Source organism: Chrysemys picta, chromosome 7 (genome assembly GCF_011386835.1).
Source record: "Chrysemys picta bellii isolate R12L10 chromosome 7, ASM1138683v2, whole genome shotgun sequence".
NCBI lineage: Eukaryota > Metazoa > Chordata > Testudines > Emydidae > Chrysemys > Chrysemys picta.
In genome coordinates this window covers 81,871,474-81,894,758 of record NC_088797.1, presented here as the reverse complement: position 1 = coordinate 81,894,758, position 23,285 = coordinate 81,871,474, and the positions used below count along the sequence as shown (strand labels likewise).

General features: G+C 43.0%; 1 protein-coding gene and 1 long non-coding RNA gene across 5 annotated transcripts in view; one reads left to right on the top strand and one right to left on the bottom strand.

Moving 5' to 3' along the window:
- The window catches only part of LOC101932696 (solute carrier family 22 member 15-like), a 58,525-nt gene extending 40,826 nt beyond the window's left edge, over positions 1-17,699 (bottom strand). For 2 of the 4 annotated variants that reach the window (XM_005294325.5, XM_065551896.1), the window contains exons 1-3: positions 17,458-17,691; positions 12,163-12,309; positions 1,397-1,529 (exon numbers count right to left, since the gene is read on the bottom strand). In XM_005294325.5, the coding sequence (XP_005294382.2) occupies positions 1,397-1,529; positions 12,163-12,309; positions 17,458-17,541 (364 nt within the window). In that variant the 5' untranslated portion in view covers positions 17,542-17,691. Of the gene's footprint in view, positions 1-1,396; positions 1,530-12,162; positions 12,310-17,078; positions 17,200-17,457 lie in introns of those variants that run through there. The other 2 variants (XM_065551894.1, XM_065551895.1) reach the window with 2 other exon arrangements.
- Positions 17,700-17,758: 59 nt separating this feature from the next.
- The window catches only part of LOC122174118 (uncharacterized), a 32,217-nt gene continuing 26,690 nt past the window's right edge, over positions 17,759-23,285 (top strand). Inside the window, exon 1 of the long non-coding RNA XR_006175515.2 lies at positions 17,759-19,528. This is a non-coding gene — a long non-coding RNA (uncharacterized LOC122174118). The remainder of the gene's footprint in view (positions 19,529-23,285) is intronic.

The following is a 23,285-nucleotide window of genomic DNA, read 5'->3' as shown; positions in this document are numbered from 1 at the left end:
AAACTCATGATAAAAGAACTATGATAAAGAAACTATTGATAAGGTTTCTTTAGAGCATATGGAAGCACTGTAGTATGTGTCTGATCAATCTTGAAAAATATCAGACCACGGCATAAACTTTCCTTATTACTCAAAATGGCTTGGATACTATCCTTTATCCAAATAGAGTCCCTGATGCCATGTGGTCTTGTGCTACACAAAGAGGTCCTAGAAACAAAAGTAATCTTTTCTGAGAAAAGCAGAAGCAGCCAAGGATTTCAACGGGACTGACTGAGAAATATTATAGGGATGGTAAAATACTACCTCCGTTGTGAGGTTGCAAGGGAGTGTGGCTGAAATTGACTTTCAAAAAACTTGAGAAGTGAATTCCAGTGGGATGAAACTGTGCAGTTTAGACTACACATTAATATATTTTGATGTCTTGCCCTGAGAAGTTAAAAGCTTCTACAGAGACTTAGTCCCAGTACTACTAACTGTATCTATATGATCTCCTTTAGTTTAAGTAGTAAGATTAGTGATTTGGGATCCAAATGTCCAAATCACAGCAGGGCTGGATTTCTCACACACTGGCAACAGTCTCTCTTGAGGAGCTCAAATCACTTTAAAAGCACTAGAGGGACAAGGTGGATAAGGTAATATATTTCATTGGATCAACTTTTGTTGATAAGAGAGAAAAACTTTCAAGCTTACAGAGAGCTATTCTTCAGGTTTAAAATAAGAACACTCATGACAACAGGAAGAAAATATATTGTATTATGTGCTGGAGAAAGACTTTTTAGTTTTAGACATCTGAAATTAATTGGTCTACGTGTTGCAAATTCTACAAGAAATTGCAACATATTTTCTCATCTTTTTATGGATGCGTGATGATTTGTGAAAACCCATAGCACCACCTCCCCTTATAATAGACAATAATTACTGGAAGGCTGGAGAATGTAAGTCAAGTTGCATTATAGCTGGCTAAGAAGTAGTAAATTCAAAATCTTATGCCGAGTCTCAAACATGAAGAAAACTCTGGAAGTTTAACATATTGTGTTATACAATATAGCCAATTTCAGAAAACTTTTGAACCAGAAAATAGATTGCCAAATAGTACAGAAAAACAAAACAGATAGACCACAAGTTCAAATGGATTTTTTTAAACCACAGCTGATGGAACACCACAATCAACACAAAACAATACAAGCTTTCTTCACAAATACTCTTGCCTCAGAAATATTCTTGTCCCCATCCAGGAAATAAACTTTTAATTGAAAAGTATGATGAAATGCACATGCTGTGTACTCCCAATGGAAAAATATTAAATGCTCTTATTCTGGCCCTCATTTCCTTCAGATCCAGATATTATGTCCAAATTGAAAAAGTATAAGAAACAATGATTTTACTTTTATCTTACCTGACATGTACACTGGTTTCCTGCCCAATTTATCAGACAATGGTCCAAAAAATATATTTCCGATAAGCAGTCCAGCAAAATACAAGGATGATGCCAGGTTTACTTTATAGGCTTCGTGTCTGATTAAGTACCACTGTTGAAAATAAAGGAATCTGTAGTTTAAAAACAGTAATAGATTCATTGCCTTCTTGAAAATATTGAAGAACACTTAATACTTTTACAACTATGGAATATCTCATACCATTTATTCTGTATTCTGGCCTTGTGTTATGTTCACCTGAGTTTTGTTTAAAGCTCCATGGCAGATTATGGCCCAACAACTTTTTAAATGTACATACTTCTGTCAAGAAGTTTCATTACAATATATTTCTCATGCTATGTTTCAATGTTATATGTTCAAGCAAAATAGAAATGCATCACAATAAACATTGGCCCATCGACAGCAACACAGTCAACGTTATTAGAAATAGGAGATACTTAATTTTTAATAACATGAACTGGAAATCTTCAGACTTGTTTCTGAAGCACAGGCTTACAATAGTAATATGCTTTTAAAGCCATTTTGGCAGCTTAAAATTGAAAGATAGCAAAAAATGTTTATCAGGAACAAAGCAATATAAAATATGCTTTACTTGACTATTATCTTGCCCTGAACAGTGTTTCTCAGACCACCAGAGCTCCATGGAGCCCTTTTTGGTAGTCTGCAGAATAAAACACTGAAAACTAAACAGAGAGGGATCAAGGGATTGCACGGGAAGGTGGTGTAAGAGAATCGTTCCTCATCAGAAGAAGTTTGAGAACCATTAACTCACATTACTCTATTTTGTAAATGCAGAACAGAATTTATTTCTCCTTGCTTTGCACAAAAGGAGACTCTTTGGGTGAGATGGTACTGCAATACACAAGCTGTACAAAATATCAGCCACTTTTGAGATTTCCTGTTAGCACACCAGGTACGCACAACAGATTGTGTTAAAGAAGGAGCTTGACTTCCTAACTTACATTTTTGTGTGAATTTACTTCAATTATTAATTTTAAAGATACATTTAAAAACAAAAATACAAAGCAAAAACCAACATATAAATACTTGATAGGTCATGATTACGCTTATGAAGTCAGACAGACAATAGGGTAAATTCACATTTGGACATTGTGTATATACAATCTGGTTATTTGTTCAAAAATCATTTTGTATCAAAGAAGTCCTAACTACTTACAGCTATTAAATGGCCTACATCAGGAGTTCTCAACCTATAGTTGGTGACACCCTGGAAGATCACCAAAAAAGTTTTAGGGAGCTTGTAAACTACCCTCTTTCTCCCTATTTTTCCCTTGCATTTAATATATACATATATATAGTCTCTAGCCCTTGAAGTTGCAGAGATAACCTTGAAAATGTGCACCAAGCATAAATTGAAGCAGTGATACCAGCCTGAATCTACAAACAGCCTGCAAGAGCAACTCTGAAAGGTACGAGCTGCCCCTTCCATCAATTCTGTAGCCACAGAATTTGACTTTTTTCCCCCCCAATATGCCATGGAGTTCAGCATTTCATTGTTTTGTTTTAGTCAGAGCTCAATATTTTGGTTTGGGCCCCCTGCCCTGCTGCTAGCTGTTGCCTCTGCATTCTCAGCTTTCCCACTCAGGGGAAGATATTTGGATTATATTGCACGCCTCCTGCACTGTTCCATAGAGCCAAACAGCAAGGCAGACATGACTACCCTCCATTTCTTCCCTCTTCTATGAAATTGGCTCTTTCAACCAGAATTTCCTCTCTGATAGCCTCTGACCAAAATGCACATCAGAATACTTCAAAAGGGTGGCTGCAGTATCTGACAGAGGATTCAGGGGCATATACATAGGCACTAGAAGGAGAGGACACCGCCATCTGAAGGCTAAACATACATCTTTCCAAAACAATCTCCTGAATTCTTCAATCAAAAATTTACAAAATGAGGTGACCTTCATTAAATAGCAATGGTGTAAACATGAAAGCCCTTCGAGAATCATACTTGGTGTCATCACAAATAACAAATGCCTCAAAGTCTCATAACTAGGGAACCACTGATTGTTCCCTTAGTCTCAGATATTAGAATCAGTTGCTGCCAGGCCAATCAAAGCACTCCACTCTCTTCAATATCAGTCAGCAAGATGACAAATTAATGACATGCTGCAGATGTTTGGAAACAGATGTTAGAAGCCAGCAGTTCTCAACACAGCTGAATGAAACTTTCAATATTTGTCCAGGCTGAGCAGCATGGACTTCCTGTTTTGCTGTCCACTGAGAGGATGCACCAAAAAGGAAAAATATCTTTGAAGCTTTCCTGCAGTACTTGTAGTTGGGACTGACTGGTATCGCTGTACTTGATATTCAACACTGATGATGCCAGAGATATGATAAACCACACTGGCTTTATATCTAGGATAGCATACCAAGCCATTGGAACACGTTGATCAATTCAAGGGGAAGCTTTCGGCAGCAAAGAGAATGGCAACAGAACTGAAAACAGGTACTTGGAAGAGGCTGTTAAAGTTATGAACTTTACAACCTTTTATCTATATTATGTGAAGAAATGGGCATTCAACATGAGCAACTCCTCTTCCACAAAGAAGTTGGTTGGTTTTTACTCTGAAGTTTTGAATTTCTAGCCTGAGCTCAGAGAAGACTTTTTTTCCCTTGTTTAATTTGGCTCTGCCCTTGCTGAATAAGTCACAGATCAGCATTCAATTATTCTGAATACTTCTTTCCAGGAATGGACCATGACATGGGTACTCAAACTGGGAATTCCAAAATCCTGGAGTTGGGATGGCAGGCTGGGGATTCATGATTCCTGGGAGGTTGCAACCACCTTGTACTTCTCTTATTGCTAAATGGGAAGAAGCGCCCTGGGTTAAATGTTGCCATACCAGGTCAAGTTTGAGAACCACAGGCCTACATGAAGTGTGCTGGCACATTCAGCCCAGGTCATAATGATCTGGTGTCCACATACCTAAAACCACTACCACAATTAGCACAAGCTGACATTGTGGTTGTCAGTCTCTCTAGAGAGGTCAAACTAAACAGGTATGGAAGTGAACTATCCTCTCCATCCCTAGATGTGGCCTCTTCAGGTCACAGTTAGAGCAAATTGAAGTGGAGTATGGGGAAGCATGAGTATCATACAAGATGCATGACATCTGACAGTCTGAGAAAATAACTATGGAAACCCAGGATGACATTTTCACACATACATATTTCATATCTGAACTTTAAGGAGATTGAGCAACTACTGCAAATTCACAATAAAATATTCCATAGCCATCTTCAAAGGATCCACACAACCAAGTCCTAGCATCTTTTGCAAAACAAAATTACACACGCAGTTATTGTTGCTCATGTATATAATATGGAAAATAAATAAAATGGGAAGATCTCTAAAAAATATATAGATAACCATCCCATTAATTTCAAGAAAATTAGAGATATTTTAAATATTATCAATTAATATTATACATTATTTAATAGTAACAGTTCAGCACTATTTTTTCCAAGTGAGTTGGCAAAACTCATAAAATGATCTGATCATGACAAAATGTAGAAAAAAATAGAAATAATTAAAAGTCAAAAGCAGAAAAACAAAAGTATATGATAACTAATAGCAAAGATCAAGTCTTATTTTATATTGTAAAAATATACTATCAAAACATTAAGAAATGCATTTGAAATCCAAAAATCTGTAATCAATCAAGTAATTATAAATGATATATGTTTAACTGACTTCTAGATGACAAATACTGTAGTTAAGTACAAAGCCTGAGAAAAACTAAAATACTGCCAAATCTTATTTACTGGGTAACAAATTATTGGGCCAACCATGCAAAACGTTGACAGCCCTTCAACTCCCATTGACAGTAGGCTCTTTATGTTTACACTGAGAACAGATTATGTAGTCCTTACTACAGAAGGTAAAGCCCCTCTTGAATAAATCTGGAGCTCTGCTTGAGGAAAGACAACAGAGTTTAACATTGGTTAAGTGATTAACAAAATGTCAAATGCAATGCATAATGACCACATTTTAACAGCTGGACCTCATATTTCAAACTGTGGCTAGAAAGTTTTGGATTTGAAATACATGATGAAGTCCTTGATATGTAGGTGAAACATCAGTACAAAAATACATTAAGCTATATCCAGGCATGTTTATCCAAGAAGAATGGGTCTGAGCTACAGGAGCCATTGCCTTGATAGTAAAATTTAAATGCAGAGGATCAAAACTTGCATTGTAAATGATGGGATAGCAAATCTTGTTATGGCAGAGAAAATATCTTCACTTACATATCCCTAATTCAGATATTTAACTTTTGGGGTGAAAACTAATTTTCTGTAGTTTCTCACCTTTACTCTCAGAACATTTTGAGACAGTTTGCAGAAAGAGGGGAAAATATGTTTACACCAATTAGTTTTCAGACAATTCTTGTGTGTAAATGTATAAGTCAAAACAGCTTCTTTTTAAAACTTGAGAACTTACCAGGGACTTGGTCCTCAGTAAGAACAAATGCTTTTAACATGTTTAATGTAACGTAGTTTAGAAATAATGAAGTTATAAATGTCAAAGTGTCATGTGCGTATTGTACATGAATTTTCAGTTGTGATTTTAAACAATGCACAATGCTCCAAATAATCATTTGCATATGTGTGTCTTAAGCATCACATATTTTATGTCATCTTCAAAATCAGACAGATGCCCATTTAAATGGGAACAGAGTACAATAAGAAGGATGGGAAATCTCTTGTGTCTCTTCTCATGTCCTGCAAGTCTTGTAAGTAGAGATGTCCTAATTTCTTTTTTTACATTAATTTTCTTTAATTTAAAAAAAATAAAGCATATATAGTTATTAGAGCAATGGTATAATTTTATATACAGAAAAGTCAGGAAAATTTAAGTTGTAGATCCACAAAACAATCTTAATTCAGCCACACTAAATAATATATTTAATGCACAGTAAAGAGTATATCAACTCAAATAAGACAGAGGTATTGCTGAAGGAAAAGGGCTAAACTTGGAGGAATATCTAGGAAATGCAACCTCAATCTTCATTAATGGCATCTTCCAAGTGAATGTCAAGACAGTCTGAAAATGCAAGACATTTAACTTTTCATGGACATAGCATCAGTAGCCAGAAACATCTTGTTTCACCTTCTACTACCCAGGAGACTGTCTCCTTTTTCCCCAAAGGCAGACTTGATCACAGAAATCCCTGGTTTGTCACCTCAGTGCTAGACTTCCGCAGCATGCTATAGCTTGATGTGATGCTCAAACTACAGATTGCTCACGGCTCACAGCATACATGCTAAACAAAGCAGGGTTGGTAAAAATAGATGATTTTTTGAAAAAATACAAAAACAAACAGATTTTTTAGATTTTGTTATTTAAATTATAACTTTTTCTTTTTTTAAATGAACCTGTTTATAAGTAGTTTAGGCCTTAACATATTTTACATTAAATTCAGCTTTCATTTTAATCTCTTACATTTAAATAAAAATAAATATGCTGAATCCATGAGCCTCTATCAAAACCTTTGAGTTAAAGGGTGCTTTTCTATATAAAGAAAGAAAGAATCGGGGGAAAACATCCAATTTTTGAGGTCAAAGTTTATAAATATGGCACAATACATTATGTACTGTATTAAGGTCTTGATCCTGTGGGGGATCCAAGGGCAAGAGACTGGCTAAGTCATCACAGGTGTTGGGATCCAGCCTCTGACTCCAAGAGACACTATCATATATCTCATCAGGATCATCCATTTAGCCCACCTGGGTGGTCTCATACTCCTATTTTATAGCTTCTCCCTACCTGAGGTCTGATTGTGTTAGTTCTCGAATTATGAATATTTATGACTCCATCCACCATAGAAACTTACTCTCCAGCTCATGGAAAAACACTGAATTTCCGTATCCAAAACACTGAAAGTTGTTTTTGTTTAATAAATATAAATTTTATATGCTGTTTTGTGTATTTAATTAAATTCCATTTACTATCCTAATGCAGCTTGGCACAAATCATGAGCAAAATGTTAATTATATAGTATTTATCATTCAACATTTTCTAACACACTAAAAATGTACAATTAACAAAAATCTAAAATTATTCAGCTATATAATTGCTTAAATAAATGTATATAGTTATAGTGTACCCTTCTAGGTAGCAAAAAAAAAAAATGTACCGAATCTAGTATAAAGGCTCTATATAGTTGTAAATCTACATGTTTTAATGTTATATCAACCAATGAGAGTGCACCTTTCTTTAGAAAATAACTGAAGTACAAATGGCAAAGTTGATTAAAATTGATGACATAAATTGAGGTTTTCCGCTTGGTGATTTACATCTTATACTGTATGCAGTGTTGTTGAGTCATGTCAGCCCCAGAATATTAGAGAGAAGGTGGGTGAGGTGATTTTTTTATTGGAAGAATTTCTGTTGGTGAAGAAAAGCTTTCAGGCTTATGCAGAGCTCTTCTTAACGTCTGGGAAACGTAGGCTATGTCTACACTGCGCACCTTACAATGATGTGGCTGAACCACTGCAGCCATGCTGTTGTAAGGTAAGCAGTGTAGCCGCTCTTTGTTTCCGGGTCTCCCAGCGACAAAATAAAACCACCCCCAGTGCGGGGCAGTAGCTTTGTTACTGGGAGAACACCGCCAGCCAATGAAGCGCTGTCCACACTGATGCTTTTCGTCCACACTCCTGAGCAATGCAGTTTTACCAAACTAACATCTGTTGTAGGCAATGCTATGTTGATGGGAGGGCTTCTCCCATCAACATAGCTACTGCCTCTCGTGGAGGTGGATTACTACACTGAGGGGAGAAGGTCTCCCCTCAATGTAGTAGCATCTTCAATGAAGCGCTGCAGCTGCACCACTGCTGCGTTTTAAGCATAGACCTGACCTCAAGTGTCACAACTAAATACAAGATGGAATAGATTGTTTAGCACACATAGTTAACACATATTTCAAGGGACAATTCAAGGTGAAGTGGCTCATTAGAGCTCATCATCAGAAGCAAACTCTTCACAGATACTCTGAAGTTTCCTAAAGAAAAGCTCTGTGTAAGGTCAAAAACTTCTCTCTCTCATCAACAGAAGTTGTTCCAATACAAGATATTACCTCAGCCACCTCATCTCTCTAAGAACATATACTGTCATGCTCCAAACTGACTGTCAGTACACTTCTTAGCATAGTTCAAGTTGCTAGATCTTGTTTTCAAAGCCCTGAAAATGCCATGAACAAGCCACCTCAAGGCACTATCTCTCACAGGGAGAGACCTCAGCAATGGAATCAATTACCATAGAAGGTGAGTCCAGCTCTTGCAGCCTTCTGATTGTGATGCAAGGCTCACCTCTTTCAAAAGAAATTCCCTTAATAGCCAAACAATAAAATAACTCCAGCAAGTGAGCAACAAGCTATATCCAGACACTTTTATATGGCTCAAAATACTGAGGAGGGCAAATACCAGGCCAGAAGAATCATGTCCATAATTTTCAATGTATGTAATGATGCCAAGATACCACCGTGATGGAAACTTTAGAAATGCATTTTCTAATAAGATATTTAAAATACCACCACATACTGGAATACAAAATACAAATGAACAAAGCTATGGTTCTTATTGCAACCATTTGCAACTTTCTGATTTCTGTACTCTTAAATAACTACCCTGATGTTGTATTGACATAGATTTTGCATTTAGGTGATCTTTCAGGTGTTTTTTTAATCTAATACAATTAATTCTGTGTCATCCTACCAACCATTATCTGAAAGAATTATGCATTAGGCTGTTATGTATATAGTAATACAGTACACATGGAACCACCAAAACTATGTAGTCTGAACAATCTCAAGGATTTTCTTCAAAACTGTTGTAGAGTCATTCAGTTTTCAACATGGATTACTTGATATGCAATCAATCATCTTTTCCTTTTCATAATTATTAATAATAGTTATTTCTCAGTTCAAATTTGGTATGTTTTATTTATTTAATATTATTATATTGTAAAAAAGATGGGGAAGGAAAAGTTAGGGAAGATGGAACATGTACCTACAGAAACATCTGTAGTCAATTGCAGGTACATTACAAATTTCAATAAGCAATTTATTTAAAAATTAAAAAATAGTTAATCATAATGCTAAAAATAGATATGCTTTTAAAGTTTTCTACATTCTCCTGAAATTCCAGTAGCATTCCAAAAAGTCAGGCTTATCTAATGTTTTTAAATTTTTGAGACTCTGTTTCTTAGTCCTGAAAGTAGCTCTGCATTAGTGTTGAATTAATAAAAATCTCTAAATATATTAAGAATATTGTGAGTCCTTTATTATTCTAGACTGGAGAATCATATTTATCTTCAAATATTTCTGCCAGAAAGATTTCCTATTCCTATTGCTCGTCCACATGATGTTTTTCTTTTGCTTTACACACACACATATTATATACACATTTTAATTTGCTGGAAAAACTCTTAAAATACCACCACATTAATGAATTTCTTTCATGTAGGTTCATATTCTCTGTGGTGGCTTTGCAGATCACCAATATAGAAAGATTACTTAACATATATAAATTTTAAAAAAATTAGAAAAAAAAAATTCTGATACCAAATCCCAGTTAAATCTGCTTATTACCTTACAGAGAACTAAGAAAGAAGTGTTCTGCTTGAATTAGAAGATGACTACTTGTTAAAGTTTATCAGTCATATATTCTAAAATAGTCTTCCTTTGTTTTATTCTATTTTTCAGTGCTTTTTGTAGTCTTCTCGAAGCTTGAATATAAAATTGTGATGGTCTTCACTCGTGGGGAGCATTGTCTAATGGTCAGGGTTTAGGCCCTTCAAAATGCGGAGGGAGTTGGGGGGGCAGGCCCTCCCACTACACCAGGCTCCAGGCCAGGACCCTGTGAGGGTTATCAAAAGTCTGACAGCCAGGAGTGCTTAAGGCTGCCCTCCCTGGGTCACTTCCTACCACCCCACAGTTGTCCAAAGTTTGCGGTCTCTAGTGAGGAGATGCACAGCGGGTCAGTTCACCGCTTGGCACCTCCTTGTGGCCATGCGTGACAGCTCCCTCTTTCTCAGGACGGTGGCTGCCTACTCCTGTGGCTTGGCCCTCAGCCAGGTCAGTTCCAAGTCTTTCCTCTGCTGGGGTAGTCCATAAACAAAACAAGGAGAATTGGCACAAACAAACTAAGGCCCCCGGGGGGGGGGGAGGGGGTGCAGAATGCTTCCCTCTCAGGTTCTATCAGGGAGGGACCTTTGGGCAATTGTTGTAGGGAGAGATCCTGCCTTTCCTCAGCTCTGTTCACAGGAGCTGCAAGTCTTCTCTATTCCCTGATCTTCCCCTAAGTGTGCTGTTTTGCTCCCAGGTGTGGTGGGGCGGGGCTGGCCTTGTTGCATTCTTTTTGCTCACATTTTCAATATCATTCTGCTTTTAAGCTCAGAGGGGATGGACATATTGAAAAACTACCACAACAGTCACAAAATCTGTCACACAGATCTGAGTCAATGTTGCATCATTTCTCCAATTGCATCTAGTCCTTAAACCCTTCCAGACAAACATTACATGGCCAGATTTTGGGACAGCAGTAAGGGAGGAGAAACAGATTAATAGTTTCTCTAGATCAGCAATTCCCAGACTTTATCTGTTCACATACCAATTCTTAAAAAATTGTTGTGAAGTGAATGGATGGCACATCACACTCCCTCACGTACCACAGTTTGAAAACCCCTGGCCTAGATCACATTCCCTAGCAAGTTAACTGAAAATTGCCCATGGCAATCAATCAGCATAACTCATTTCTACTAGAAGCCAGGCAACCCTCTCAAAAAAATGTTTAATACAGGCAGGGATGTTCCTAAGGCAGCTATATTTCCTGGGTGATGGGGACCCAGGAAGTAACACAAAGAACACCTAGCTTTGAACAAATGTAACAAAACACATAAAACTAGAGGGCGAAGTGCTATGTCCAGTCCCCAGGATGCAAACCCTGGTTCAGTCCACCCCGACCCCTCAAGATGGCATGGATATTTTGGGAAATCCAGAAGAGTCGTGTGAACTTAGTTTTCAGAATAATTTTAATCCGCCTATAGGGAAATCTATGGGAGGACATGATGCAGCTATAGTCAAGATTTATTACACTGAATAATAAAAAGCAGAACAAAAAATGCATTCCAATTCATTAGCACTTCCTGAGTCATTAGTATTTCTTCAGAGGCTGAATTCATTCTCAGTAGGAAACTGACTGTATAGTGGGCTGAGGTAAGATTTCAAACATGTAATTAAATGGTGTAAGTTGCAATAAGTTGTCCCCTTTAGTGAAGGGCTCAACAAGATGAAAAAAAAATTCCTAAAAATCATGAAATTAAGACCATAAAGCGAATTTAACCCAAAGCATTTCACTCAGAAGAATACTGAATTTATGCTAAGTAAAATCAAAGATAATAGTATGCATAATTTGAACAATTAGACCTGATTACAGATTTAAGAAAACTGAAGAAAATAGTAATAAAGCAGAGACATGTGGGTTCTGGTAAGATCAAAAGTGAGATGACTGGCCCAAGTGACCTTTTTATCATCAGCAATTCCTATGCCCTCATGTACAGAAGAATTACAATTTGTGAAAGCAACATATTTAACTAAGTCTTCTTCAGGCTTCACAAGAGAGAATCCTGCACTGATGATAAAGGAATAAACCAGAAACACAGAAAAGAATCGTTAAGAATAACATAAAACAAAGTACTTGCCTCAGTTGCTATAGATGTGAAGTTATCTGCAAACTGAACATGTCTGGCAAGCTCCTCTGTGCTATCAGGAATTTCTCCCTGGTCAATATGATACTCTGGCACAGCCCCCACTAATACAATAAGCATAGACTGACAGGCCACATATACCTAAAAAGAAGAGAGAAACAATTGTTTAGGATAAACAATTTACATGATAGTTTGCCCTCGTTTATCATAAATATTTTAACCTGTTCATTGAACTAATATTTAAAACTTGAGCTACAGTAGTTCTCCTAATTCAAAATCACAACAGCTCAGCTCAGTCAGTGTATTGTCTTTGGGTCCCTAGACAGGAACACATAAGCCAGTGCATTTTGGAGGGACAGCAGTCATGTCATAGTTAAGATTTTCAGTGGGTTTCTATTAACATTTTGATTTTGCAACCCTCCCCCAAATTTCAAAATTCTTCAAAGTTCCTATTTGCTGTTTTGTAGCAAGAACACAGAAAGGAGATTATAAACTACCGTACTTTACTAGGAACTTCTAGCTGATCTAGCTCCCAAGGCCAAAATTTAATTCAATTAAAGTTTGTTTCCAAGAGTTACTAACACTTTATATAGTAATATCACTAAGGAATATCAATTCCAGCAACAAATCAGTACAGCAAACCAATAGAGTTAGAAACCTCTAGCTTTTCTCCTTGCAGAGACTGAACCTGATCACTATGGAGGTTAGATCGGGGTGGGCAAATGCATCTCCTTTACAGTTAAAATACGGCTCCAACCCCCTCCCCCATTGTCCACCTAACAGACTGGGAGGGAGAGGGAGCTTGGGGATTCTGCCCAGTGGCAGTGTGGTGGGGCTAAGGGCTTCTGTCAGAGACAACCGGTGCCTGCTGACAGTGGGGGAGCACAATTTAAAGGATCCCCCCAACAGCTGGAGTCATACTCCTAAGCCCCCAGGCATGCCCCTCCTTACCTCAACGGCCCCTCCCTGCAGCTCCCAGGTATTAGCTCCACGTGGAAAATCAGTGGCAAACAGCTGGAGCTGCCACTTTAGTAGGGTGACCAGATCACCCAAGTCAAATATCGGGACGCGGAGGGGGGAGGGGGGGGCAAAAAAAAACAAAAACCCTTCCTCCGCAAGCGCTGGAGGAAGGCCCGGGAGACTCAGGGGAAGCGCGGGGCCGGGGTGAGTAAGAGTCCGGCCTGGTCCCGAGCAGGCAGGACTCAGTTGGGTGGTAGGGAGAGGAGGGGGGCGGCCCGCGGTGCCAGGCGGCGGCTGTTCTCCCCCCCGGGCAGCGGGACTCGGGAGCAGCCGCTGCTGCAGCTCCCACTGCCGCGGGGGAGGAAGCGGCCATGGCGCTTGGCGGCTGCGGCTCTGGCGCCCCCGAACCCCCCGAGCCGGGGCCTGCTGCGGGGACCCAGCAGCGCGCACGCTGCGCCCAGCCCCTGGCCAGTCGCGTCTGGGCTGCTGCCCAGCTGGTGCTATCCCGCGGCGGCCCCGGGGTGGGGGCAGCAGGCCCCAGCCCCCCCGTCCCGCTCGGGTCCCGCAGGGGAACGAATGGGGCTGGGCTGCCGATGCCACCCTATGGGGCAGAATCCTCAGCAGGTGTCCCCCGTCTCTCAAACTTCTGAAGATTGTTGTATGCAATTCAGAGGGTCTGTAAGTTTGACCACCCCTGGGCTACATAGTAGAAAAAGAAAGTTTTCCATCAAAAGGCTCATGAGGCTCCCCTTCCTGCAGGCCTCAGGAGATCCACAGTAAGTTTGAATGCCTTGTACGAGAAGTGCAATCTTAGTTCTGTGTTTCTAACTTTTTTTTTTCTTTAAACCAACTTTCGTGAAAAATAATATATACCCAAACCTTAACCGCTTTTTGATGCTCTACTGTCTATGGTAGGAACTCAACTCTGGAGCTAGTTTCCCCCGACAGGTCCAGCAGGGCCCAATATATCTTGTCTTGCATCTTGATTTGGGGATTGGATCTGTTTATATTTGGATTAGCCAATTTTGTTGTTGAAAACAATGTTTACACATGCTTACTCATAAATATGATAGATGCAGTTTTAGAAATAAAGAAAATAAGTATGCTGTACTCAGGAATGAAATAAAATTATACATTTTTCCTAATGCTTGAGATTTTAACAAACCAAGTAAGAGAAGTGTTCAATTAAAAGGTCTTATTTAAAGAAACATTTAAGATACACTATTCACTGAAAAACTGATTTTAATATTACCTCTTCAGTTTTAAAGTATTTATATTTCACTTCTGTCTTTTTTAAGTGGCACTCTTTTTTTTTTTTTTTTTAACAGTTTGCATATGAACCATGCCCAACTTTCTCAAAAATGAGTACCTAATGTTAGTCAATAATTAGGTCAATGGAAGTTATTGGGAATTTGGATCTTCTGAAAAACCAGATGAGCTAGAGACAGCTGTCTGGCATCAGCCCCCAAGACTTATGGGCAGAACAAAAATTTAAGTGCTTCTTGAGCCAAAGACAATCAGTTCTGAAGAAGTTAGAAAAGAACAGTGAGGACTGACAAAATACTACAATAAGCATGCCAGACTGTTCAATTACAAATGCAAGAGAATGTTAGATTTCAAACTGAAAGCAGGTAGGGTGACCAGACGTCCCGATTTTATCAGGACTGTCCCGATATTTGCTTGTTTGTCCCGCGTCCCGACCGATGTGCGGTCAGGACACTGGACAAACAAGCAATTTTGCCCTCCCGGAAGGGCTCTTGCCCCCCCACCCCGACTCTGCCCCCTCCATCCCCCATTGGCTCCCTCCCCAAATCCCCACCCTGGCCCCACCTCTTCCCCATGCATGTGGCATTCCTCCTCCCTCTCAGGCTTGCTGCTGTAATGGCGGGGCAAGCCTGGAGGGAGGGGGTGGTGGCCAGCTTCCAGTTCCTGGAGCTGGTGAGTAGGGGCACTGGGCGGGCAAGGGGACTGCTCCCCCAGGAGGTAGATCCTGTCAGTGATCTGGTTACCCTAAAAGCAGCCAGCAAACTGCCAAAGTAACAGCTATTCTATCTATACCAAGGTCCTAAATCAAGGGTGAGCAAACTACAGCCTGGGGGCCGCATCCAGCCCTCCAGACGTTTTAATCTGGCCCTCAAACTCCAGCCAGGGAGCGGGGTCAGGGGCTTGCCCTGCTCTGTGCAGCTCCCAGAGTAGTGGCATGTCCCCCCCTCTGGCTCCTACGCGTAGGGGCAGCCAAGGGGCTCCGCACGCTGCTCCCGCCCCAAGCGCCACCCTCGCAGCTCCTATTGGCCGGGAACTGCAGCCAATGAGAACTGCAGGGGTGGCACCTGCAGACAGGTCAGCACACAGAGCCGCCTGGTCACGGCTCCGCAAAGGAGCCAGAGGGAGGACATGCTGCTGCTTCTGGGAGCTGCTTGAGGTAAATGTCGCCTGGAGCCAGCACCCCTGACCCACTCCACCACCTCAACCCCCTGCCCCAGCCCCGATCCCCCTCCCGTGCTTCGAACCCCTCGGTCCCAGTCCGAAGCACCCTCCTGCACCTCCAACCCCTCATCTCCAGCCCCACCCGAGAGCCCACATCCCCAGCCGGAGCCCTCACCCCTCCCACACCCCAGCCCCCAATGTTGTGTGCATTCATGGCCCACCATACAATTTCCATACCCAGATGTGGCCCTTGGGCCAAAAAGTTTGCCCACCCCTGTCCTAAATCATCTGCCATCCTTGAGGCTCATTCCTACTGGAAGAACCAAAAACCATCTATCTAAAACCATGGAAGATGCTATCTCTTATCTCTAGATGAAATCTAGAAAAATCATAGTGTTTTCTTGATGTGAGAAGTTTACATATGCCCCCAAATACCCCACCACATCTCTGACAATGAAAAATGCCAGGAGCAGCAAACATAAGGTCCATCTAGCAGCTCCATCTCAGATCACTGCAGAAGAAAACCCGAAGAACAAGTGGTCTTGTGATCAGAAAGACACTGGTGGTTTGTTTTCTTTGCATTTGATTTTTTAAAAACACAAGATTTAGAATCAGTAAACTCCAACACCTTCATCTATCTCATGTGAGTGGAGCCATAAAAGATCAGCAGCTTTTCCAACACCATCCATGCTTTTTTGTTACACTGTAGCTACAAGGAAATCTTCCTGGGGTTAATCTTGAAAGGCCAATTGTAAACTTCAGCTATAGAAAGATGTAGCAATTATTCTCCACAATCCTACAGCATATTTAAGTACTATCCCAATTTTACAATAGGGAAAAGTTATATGTAAAGAGCTTAAGAGACTTGCCCAAGGTCATACAGCAGGTCACTGACAGAGACAAGAAGAGAACCCAGGAGTTCTTGACTTGCTGTACTATTACTCCTAACCCTCAGTGCATATCAACATATTCACAGGCTGAAATATAAAATTTACTACCAAAGATTATTTGTATACTGACTCATGCACATCCAGGCTTCCACCTTATATTAAAATAACACATGTAAATGTTGCCATCCTAGCCTTCCAAAGTCCAAGGGAACTTCAGAAGATAAATAACCAATGACAACATCCGCTTAAAAGGATAAAGACTGGTTTGCACTACAGGGGACGTATGACCAAGGAACAGTCTAGTTTAATATTCAATAACCTTCTTGCCTAACGATATAAAACTATTCTGAAAGAAATTTCATTTAACATCTATTTTTATAGTACAGTATCCACGTGATTTCTTTTGGGAACACTACTCAGATAATCTGGACTCTACGTTAATTATGTGAGAGCCAGAGAGAGCTTCTGTTTGTTTGCTATTCCAAGCATTCCAGGAGGTTATAAACCGAGGCCAGCGTTAGGATTACAGCAGGGTTCCTCCGTGCCAGTAACCCAGAAAGAAACCCAACCCCGCGGCTGCGAGAGGAAATTCCCTCCACTCCCCTGCCAGCCACGCTGAGCTAATCCACTCACGCCTCGGTCTCCGCGGGGGCCGGCTCACGCTGGCTGGAGGGACGCAGCGCAGCCACTCAGGCTCCAGTATGACACCCCCGCCCCCTGCACGGGGCTCACGGAGGGTTTAAAACGCGCAGCCAGCGGCGCGGACAGACACGTTTGCGGAGCTAAGGACAAGAGGATCCTGCGCCCTGTCCCCCTCCCCGGCCCACGCGTGTCCTCAGGCAGCCGCCACCGTCCCTCTCGTGTCCCATGAAATCGCTCCCCGCACCACAGCGCCACGCCGCCCCCTGGCACCCTGCCTCCCCCACCCCCCGCGCAGCGAATGAGGGCAGGTCACCGCCGGGGACCGGGGCAGGCCGGGCTGAGCAGCTGCGCGCCCCCCGCCTCCTCCCACCTGCAGCAGCACCAGGAAGGCGGTGAGGCGCTTCTGGCTCCGGCCGAACTCCCCCACCGAGCCGAACGCCTCGTCCAGCTCCATGGCCCCGCGGCATCCCCGCCACCAGGCGCGACCGCGGGGCCCTCTGGCGGCAGGAAAAGCCTCAGCGCGCAGGGGAGGGAAGGGAAGAGGCGGTGAGCGCGGCCCTGCCAGTCACCAACGGTCTCCCCGTGCGCGAGGCTGAAGCGCCGCCCCCCGGGTGGGTGGGAGCGTCCGCCCAGCGGCTCAGGCGAGGAAGTTGTATCTCCCTCGGGCCAGGCCCGGTGGGAGGCAGCGTCTGCGGAGAGTAACCAGATAGCGTGAAAAATCGGGGTGGGGAAATAGGTCCCTAGATAAGAAAAAGCCCCAAATATTGGGACTGTCACTATAAAATCAGGGCACCTGGTCACCGTACATGCCCCAAACAGCAGGGGCAGAGCCTGGGGATCTCCTGAAGCACATGGCCTGAGAAACAGTAAGTTGGAAAGCAAAACAGTAGTGAGGCCATAACAGAACTTCCAGAGTGGGGCAGAGGAGTTGAAGGCTCTGCCTACGTCTACACTGCAGTGTAAGCCCAGGGTTCGAACTGAAGCCTACTCTCTTTCCATCCATGCTAACCTAGGGCTCAGGCCCTTGGTCCCACAGGAATGGAGAATCCACACCTGAGTCAAGCCGGGACTCAGGCTTCAAACCCTGTTGTTTCACAGGCAGTGAAGATGCAGCTCCATTAGAATTGTACTTTAGGATTTTACCAAAAGTATCCCACAGGCTGACTTCCTTTGTCTTCTCCAGAGGCAAGTTTGGTGGACAGTTGGGTTTTCCATACTGCACCACAAACAAAGGGCTAGAGTGGCCATATTTTTGAGGGCACTAAGCAGTCTGGGATATGGATGGGTGGACCTGGGCTTGCATAATACAGTATAGATGTTGGAGCCCTAGGTTGGGACCCAGGGTTCAACAGTTCCTAGCCTGGGGTAACAAATGAGTGTAGACACTTAAGCCTTTACTTAACAAACGCAGTGTCTGTTAACTCAAGTTCAGCTAACCCTGGGCTTACATTGTAGTGCAGACATCTGCTCTGAGTAGGGGGACCAGATAGCAACTGTGAAAAAAATGGGACAGGGTGGGGGGTAATAGGCGCCTATATAAAAGAAGTCCCAAAAAACAGGACTGTCCCTTTTAAAAATGGGACATCTGGCCACCCTAGCTCTGAGACTCACTAGAAACCATGTTACAGCAACTGTGGGTGGAGCTCAGATACCACAGCAGTGGGTTCCAGTATAAAATAAACCCTAGCATAGATTTAGAGGAATTCTACAAATGGCAGCCAGCATGCTGAAAATCACACTTTCTCTCCTGAATTAGAATGTATGACTGATGTAGCCATTGTCCAGATTAGCCTCAGCTTCCTTTCCTTCTATGACGGTATTCTTTTCCCCCACTCTGAAAAGACACACAGAGTTGGCATCTGGCCCAGTTACCATGGGTGATCTTGAATTTGAGTTTTATTTTAGTCCAGCCTCATAGCACAACAATGAGATACCCTAACCTCACAAAATTGCCATCACACAGCTTACTTGTGGAGGTCTGCAACTCCCATGGTACGGGGAGATTTTGGCAAACCAGTAAAGTGCCTGAAACTACTATTACTTATTGCTAAAAGCAGCCAAGTCAGCAGGCTATAAAGTGGCCATGCAGCAGGCTTAGCTTAACCAAGGCAGGAAGGGAGGGGGTTTTGGGTGTCACAGAAAGAGCAGCTTGACCCCCACATCCTTCTTGATAAGAATTGTGTTGAAGTTGCTGATACATACATTTTAGGGGCCTCAAGGCTGCAAACTTGGGGGAAAAAACACACCTGGTTAATCAATAATCAGAAGAAAACCTCTTGCTTGACCGTTGAAACAGCTTGCTTAACAAGTTTTCTTTAAGTGACATGTCGTATTACTAAAGTATAAATAAGGGGGGAAAGTTTGAGGTAGTTGGACTCTCTCTCCCCCTTGTGTTCCCCATCGGCAGACGGGCTGCCACACGAGAGCCACACGCAGCTTTGGTAATTATCAAGGGTTGGGAGTGTTTTTTACTAACCTGTTGCGGACGTGTGTAAGTGCTTGAGACTAAGTAAAGTTTAGCTTTTTATGTTGTCCTGTTTGTGCCAGACATCTATCGGTCGGACAGCCGTGTCTCCCCTGATTTATTTCCTGACACCACCTTGCACAGAGTAAAAGTTACCAAGAGCTTTGGGTTCAAAGAACCCTGGGTAACACCATCTGTAGCAGAAGCATTTTGAGAGGTAAGGAAAGATTTCAGCAGCAGTCTCTTCACCGGGCAGACCCATTCTTACTACTCTGTGCTCCTCTGGTGGAGGGGCCTATGTGGGTAGCACCTCTTCACCAACAAAGTCTATTTCCAAATGTCCTATTACAGTATTTTTTTCTCTTGATATCACTGCTGCTTCTCTGATGCTCCCATTTGTATCTTTTGCCACTAATTTCTGTTGCTCCCAGACCCAGTCTAACTTCCCTTAAAGTATCATAGTCCCACCAACTACAATAGAGTTGGATCAGAATCTTAGGGCTCGTCTACACTGGCAATGTACAGAGCTGCAACTTTCTGGCTCAGGGGTGTGAAAAAACACCCCCTGAGCACAGCAAGTTTCAGCACTGTAAAGCACCAGTGTAAACAGTGCACCCAGCGCTGAGAGCTACGCCACTCGGGGAGGTGGTTTTTTTAGAGCGCTGGGAGAGAGCTCTCTTCCAGCACTGTGCCTCAACCACACAAATCACGTTAAAGTGCGGTCATGCTATGCACAGCTTTAGAGAGTTCCTCCACAATTATAGTGTGTTAAAATGCTTATTTTTTTTTAAATACATCTTCTGTAAATTGTATATACACTATGTAGATGGCTAATTTGGAGGTCACTTAAGATTTGTTGACCCTTCATTTTACATATTGACAAACTCTTCACCTTAATTATTGATACTGAGAGTCAATAAATTATTATGGTCTCAAGAGAAGTAAATAACATGTAGAATTCCCATCATGTGGGAGGAGATACATAGTTAATCGGCTATTTGATTTCTTATTAGTAATGCTTCCTAAAATTCTCCTTTGTAGGTCCTGTCAGGTCTGTTTTTCCAGGTTTCAAGCCACAAGAGATCCTGGGTAGTACTTGGCCAGAGCTCAGGGTAGCGGTCTGCTCCCTTCCCTTGCCTGCCCTTTTTTGTACTGCTCTACTTCCCCTTTTAAGTCCCATCTTCAGTTTGTACAGACTCAAAAGCAAAAAGGTGATTACTTTCAAGAATGAATTATGGTGCCATGGAAGGAACAGTGCCTATTTTCCCACATCTCTAAAGTTACTTTCCTTTGTAATGTGCTTTGAGTTCTATAGATGAAAAGAGCCAAGTATTTCAGTAGTGGGATGTTAACTGATGCATAGGAGGGTCTTTCACCTTCCATATTCATGGAAACAGAATTGCAGAATCTGACTGGCTGAGTGAATGTAGAATTCCCATATTTTGCTTGGGAGAGGGGAAATGCAATCCAATCCTCTTCTGCTCCCCTAGCCCTCTGCACCCTCCTAGTTCCTTGCAGATCTAAATCCAGTGATCCCAGCTGTAATTTGTAGGTAAGAAAAAGAAAGTAACAAGGAGTCTGGTGGCACCTTAAAGACTAACAGATTTATTTGGGCATAAGCTTTCGTGAGTAAAAACCTCACTTCTTCGGATGCAAAAGAAAGTAGTTTGTTGGGAACAGAACTGTTGTTCTGAAGCGCACACTGATATTGTTGCACCTTATCAGCCACACTGAGCCCATCTTCTTCTCTGTACATAGTACTTCCTTAACCAGTTGCAGCATGTGATGGCAGCACAATATTGGGACAGACACTAAACAATTGAAGGGGCAGAACATTGATAAGAGAGATTCATAGATTCCAAAACCAAAAGAGACCATTGTGATCTAGACTGACCTCCTGTATAACAGGGGCCCTAGAACTTCCCCAAAGTAAGTTCTAGAGCCAGAGCTGTCACGTCCCTAGGGTAGACCAGGGCAACCATCAGAGGCCCCATGCTTCAGGGAGACGTGGGCGGGGATACGACAGGGCAGCCCAGGGGCCTAGTGAGGGGCCTTCTGCCAGCAGCAGGGGTTGGGCCCACACCCTGCACTCACCAGCCCGAGCGTTTATTTCTTTTTCTTGCCCGCAGCCCCTTGGGCTCAGTCTCTGTGGGAGCAGCAGCGAGCAGCCTAGCCCCAGCCCGCTCCGCTCCGCTCCACCAGCTCCAAGCATCACCTGCCACTGCAGGGTCCTAGTGCCCCCCAACCACTAGTGCCAGGGTAGGCTGACCCTGACCCTTCCCTTCTGCCTCAGACAGGCCCTTCCTTTTCCAGCAGGATCCTCCCCCAGCACAGAGGGCACCCTAGCACATTTGAGTGCCAGCCAGTAGTCTCCATCATCTGTAGCCCATTGGTGTGTCCCCCAGTGCCCCACACCTCCCTCTTCCACTGCCCTTTCTCCCCTCTCCCAGCACTGGGTGGGGTCCTCCACTGTCACCTCCAGGCCAAGGCCAGCCCTTATCACTCCCCTGCCTCAGGGTCCTCCTTGCTTTTCCACTCTCCAGCCTTGGGGTTCCCCTCCCTGCAGTACCAGGGCCCTGGGGTCCCAAAACTCTGCTCTCTTCACCACCCACCAGGATTGGGGTCCTCCATCCATCTGCTTTTCTGCCTCCCTCCCCCTCCCAGCCCCCAGAGAAAACAGATCTTAGAGCCCCTCCTCCATGCTGGAGGGTCCTGTTTATGTATCATCTAGTTCTTTCACAATACTATAATTTCGAGTTGCAACATGACATGGAGAATGTCTGAATGGGAACAAAAAACAGCTTTGCTAATGTGTTTGTATGTGTATATATAAACATTTGTTAACATTAGGTTTGGTACACAAAGTTATTTTAAACAACCTACAATATATATGGAGACTAGACTACCTGTGAATTTTTAACTGACATCCTTCCAAAGATATTGGTAGCAATCTTAGGGGAAGGTGATTTATGCACCTCATTGAGTAGGGCATATTAGGGACTCTCCACGTTACACACCAACCTGCCAATTTCAGAGCCATCCCTAATTCCCCCTTTCTAGTCCCATCTGACTGATGCCAGCCGGCTGGGATCAGTTCCCTAACTATCCTGCTTAGAAAGTTGTGGTGATGCCTAGCCATAGACTGGGAAGTCAAGAGGTGCCAAGAGCCTCCCCAACACCAGAGAGGTTCAGCGGTTTCTAGCCATCACGAGGAGGCCAAGGATGAGTACACTGAGCTGGTGTACCTGGGAGATACTGCATTGGCACCTCAAGTGCATCATACAGACACTGCTGAATGAGGGATGGGGAGAGCCAGCTCATAGGGAGCATGAGAGCAATTGGAGCCCCACATAGGTCTCTTCACCCAGAGACCCCAGAGCCCAGCCTGACAGCAGCTGGAGAACCCAGGAACCCTGTGCCTGGGTTGACAGAGGTGCTTCCACAAGTGCAAAGCTAGCTTGGCTGCAAAGTACCAGGCTTTCTGTGTACTGAGCCAAGCAGGGAAACGCCCCTTGACCGCACCGCTGGCCAGACTGCTATGTTTCTCAGAGACTCCTTAAGGTATAATGGTCCTGTGTGTACAGCAAGTGGCCTCTTTCCCCAGAGGCTCCAGATGCATGGCTCGAGCTGCCTACCTGCAGCTGGAACCGAGCAGGGCCAGACAAAGCTCAACTTGCTCAACTCCCCACGTGCCAACAGGCCTGGCCTCTCAGAGCCATGGCAGGGGCAGCACA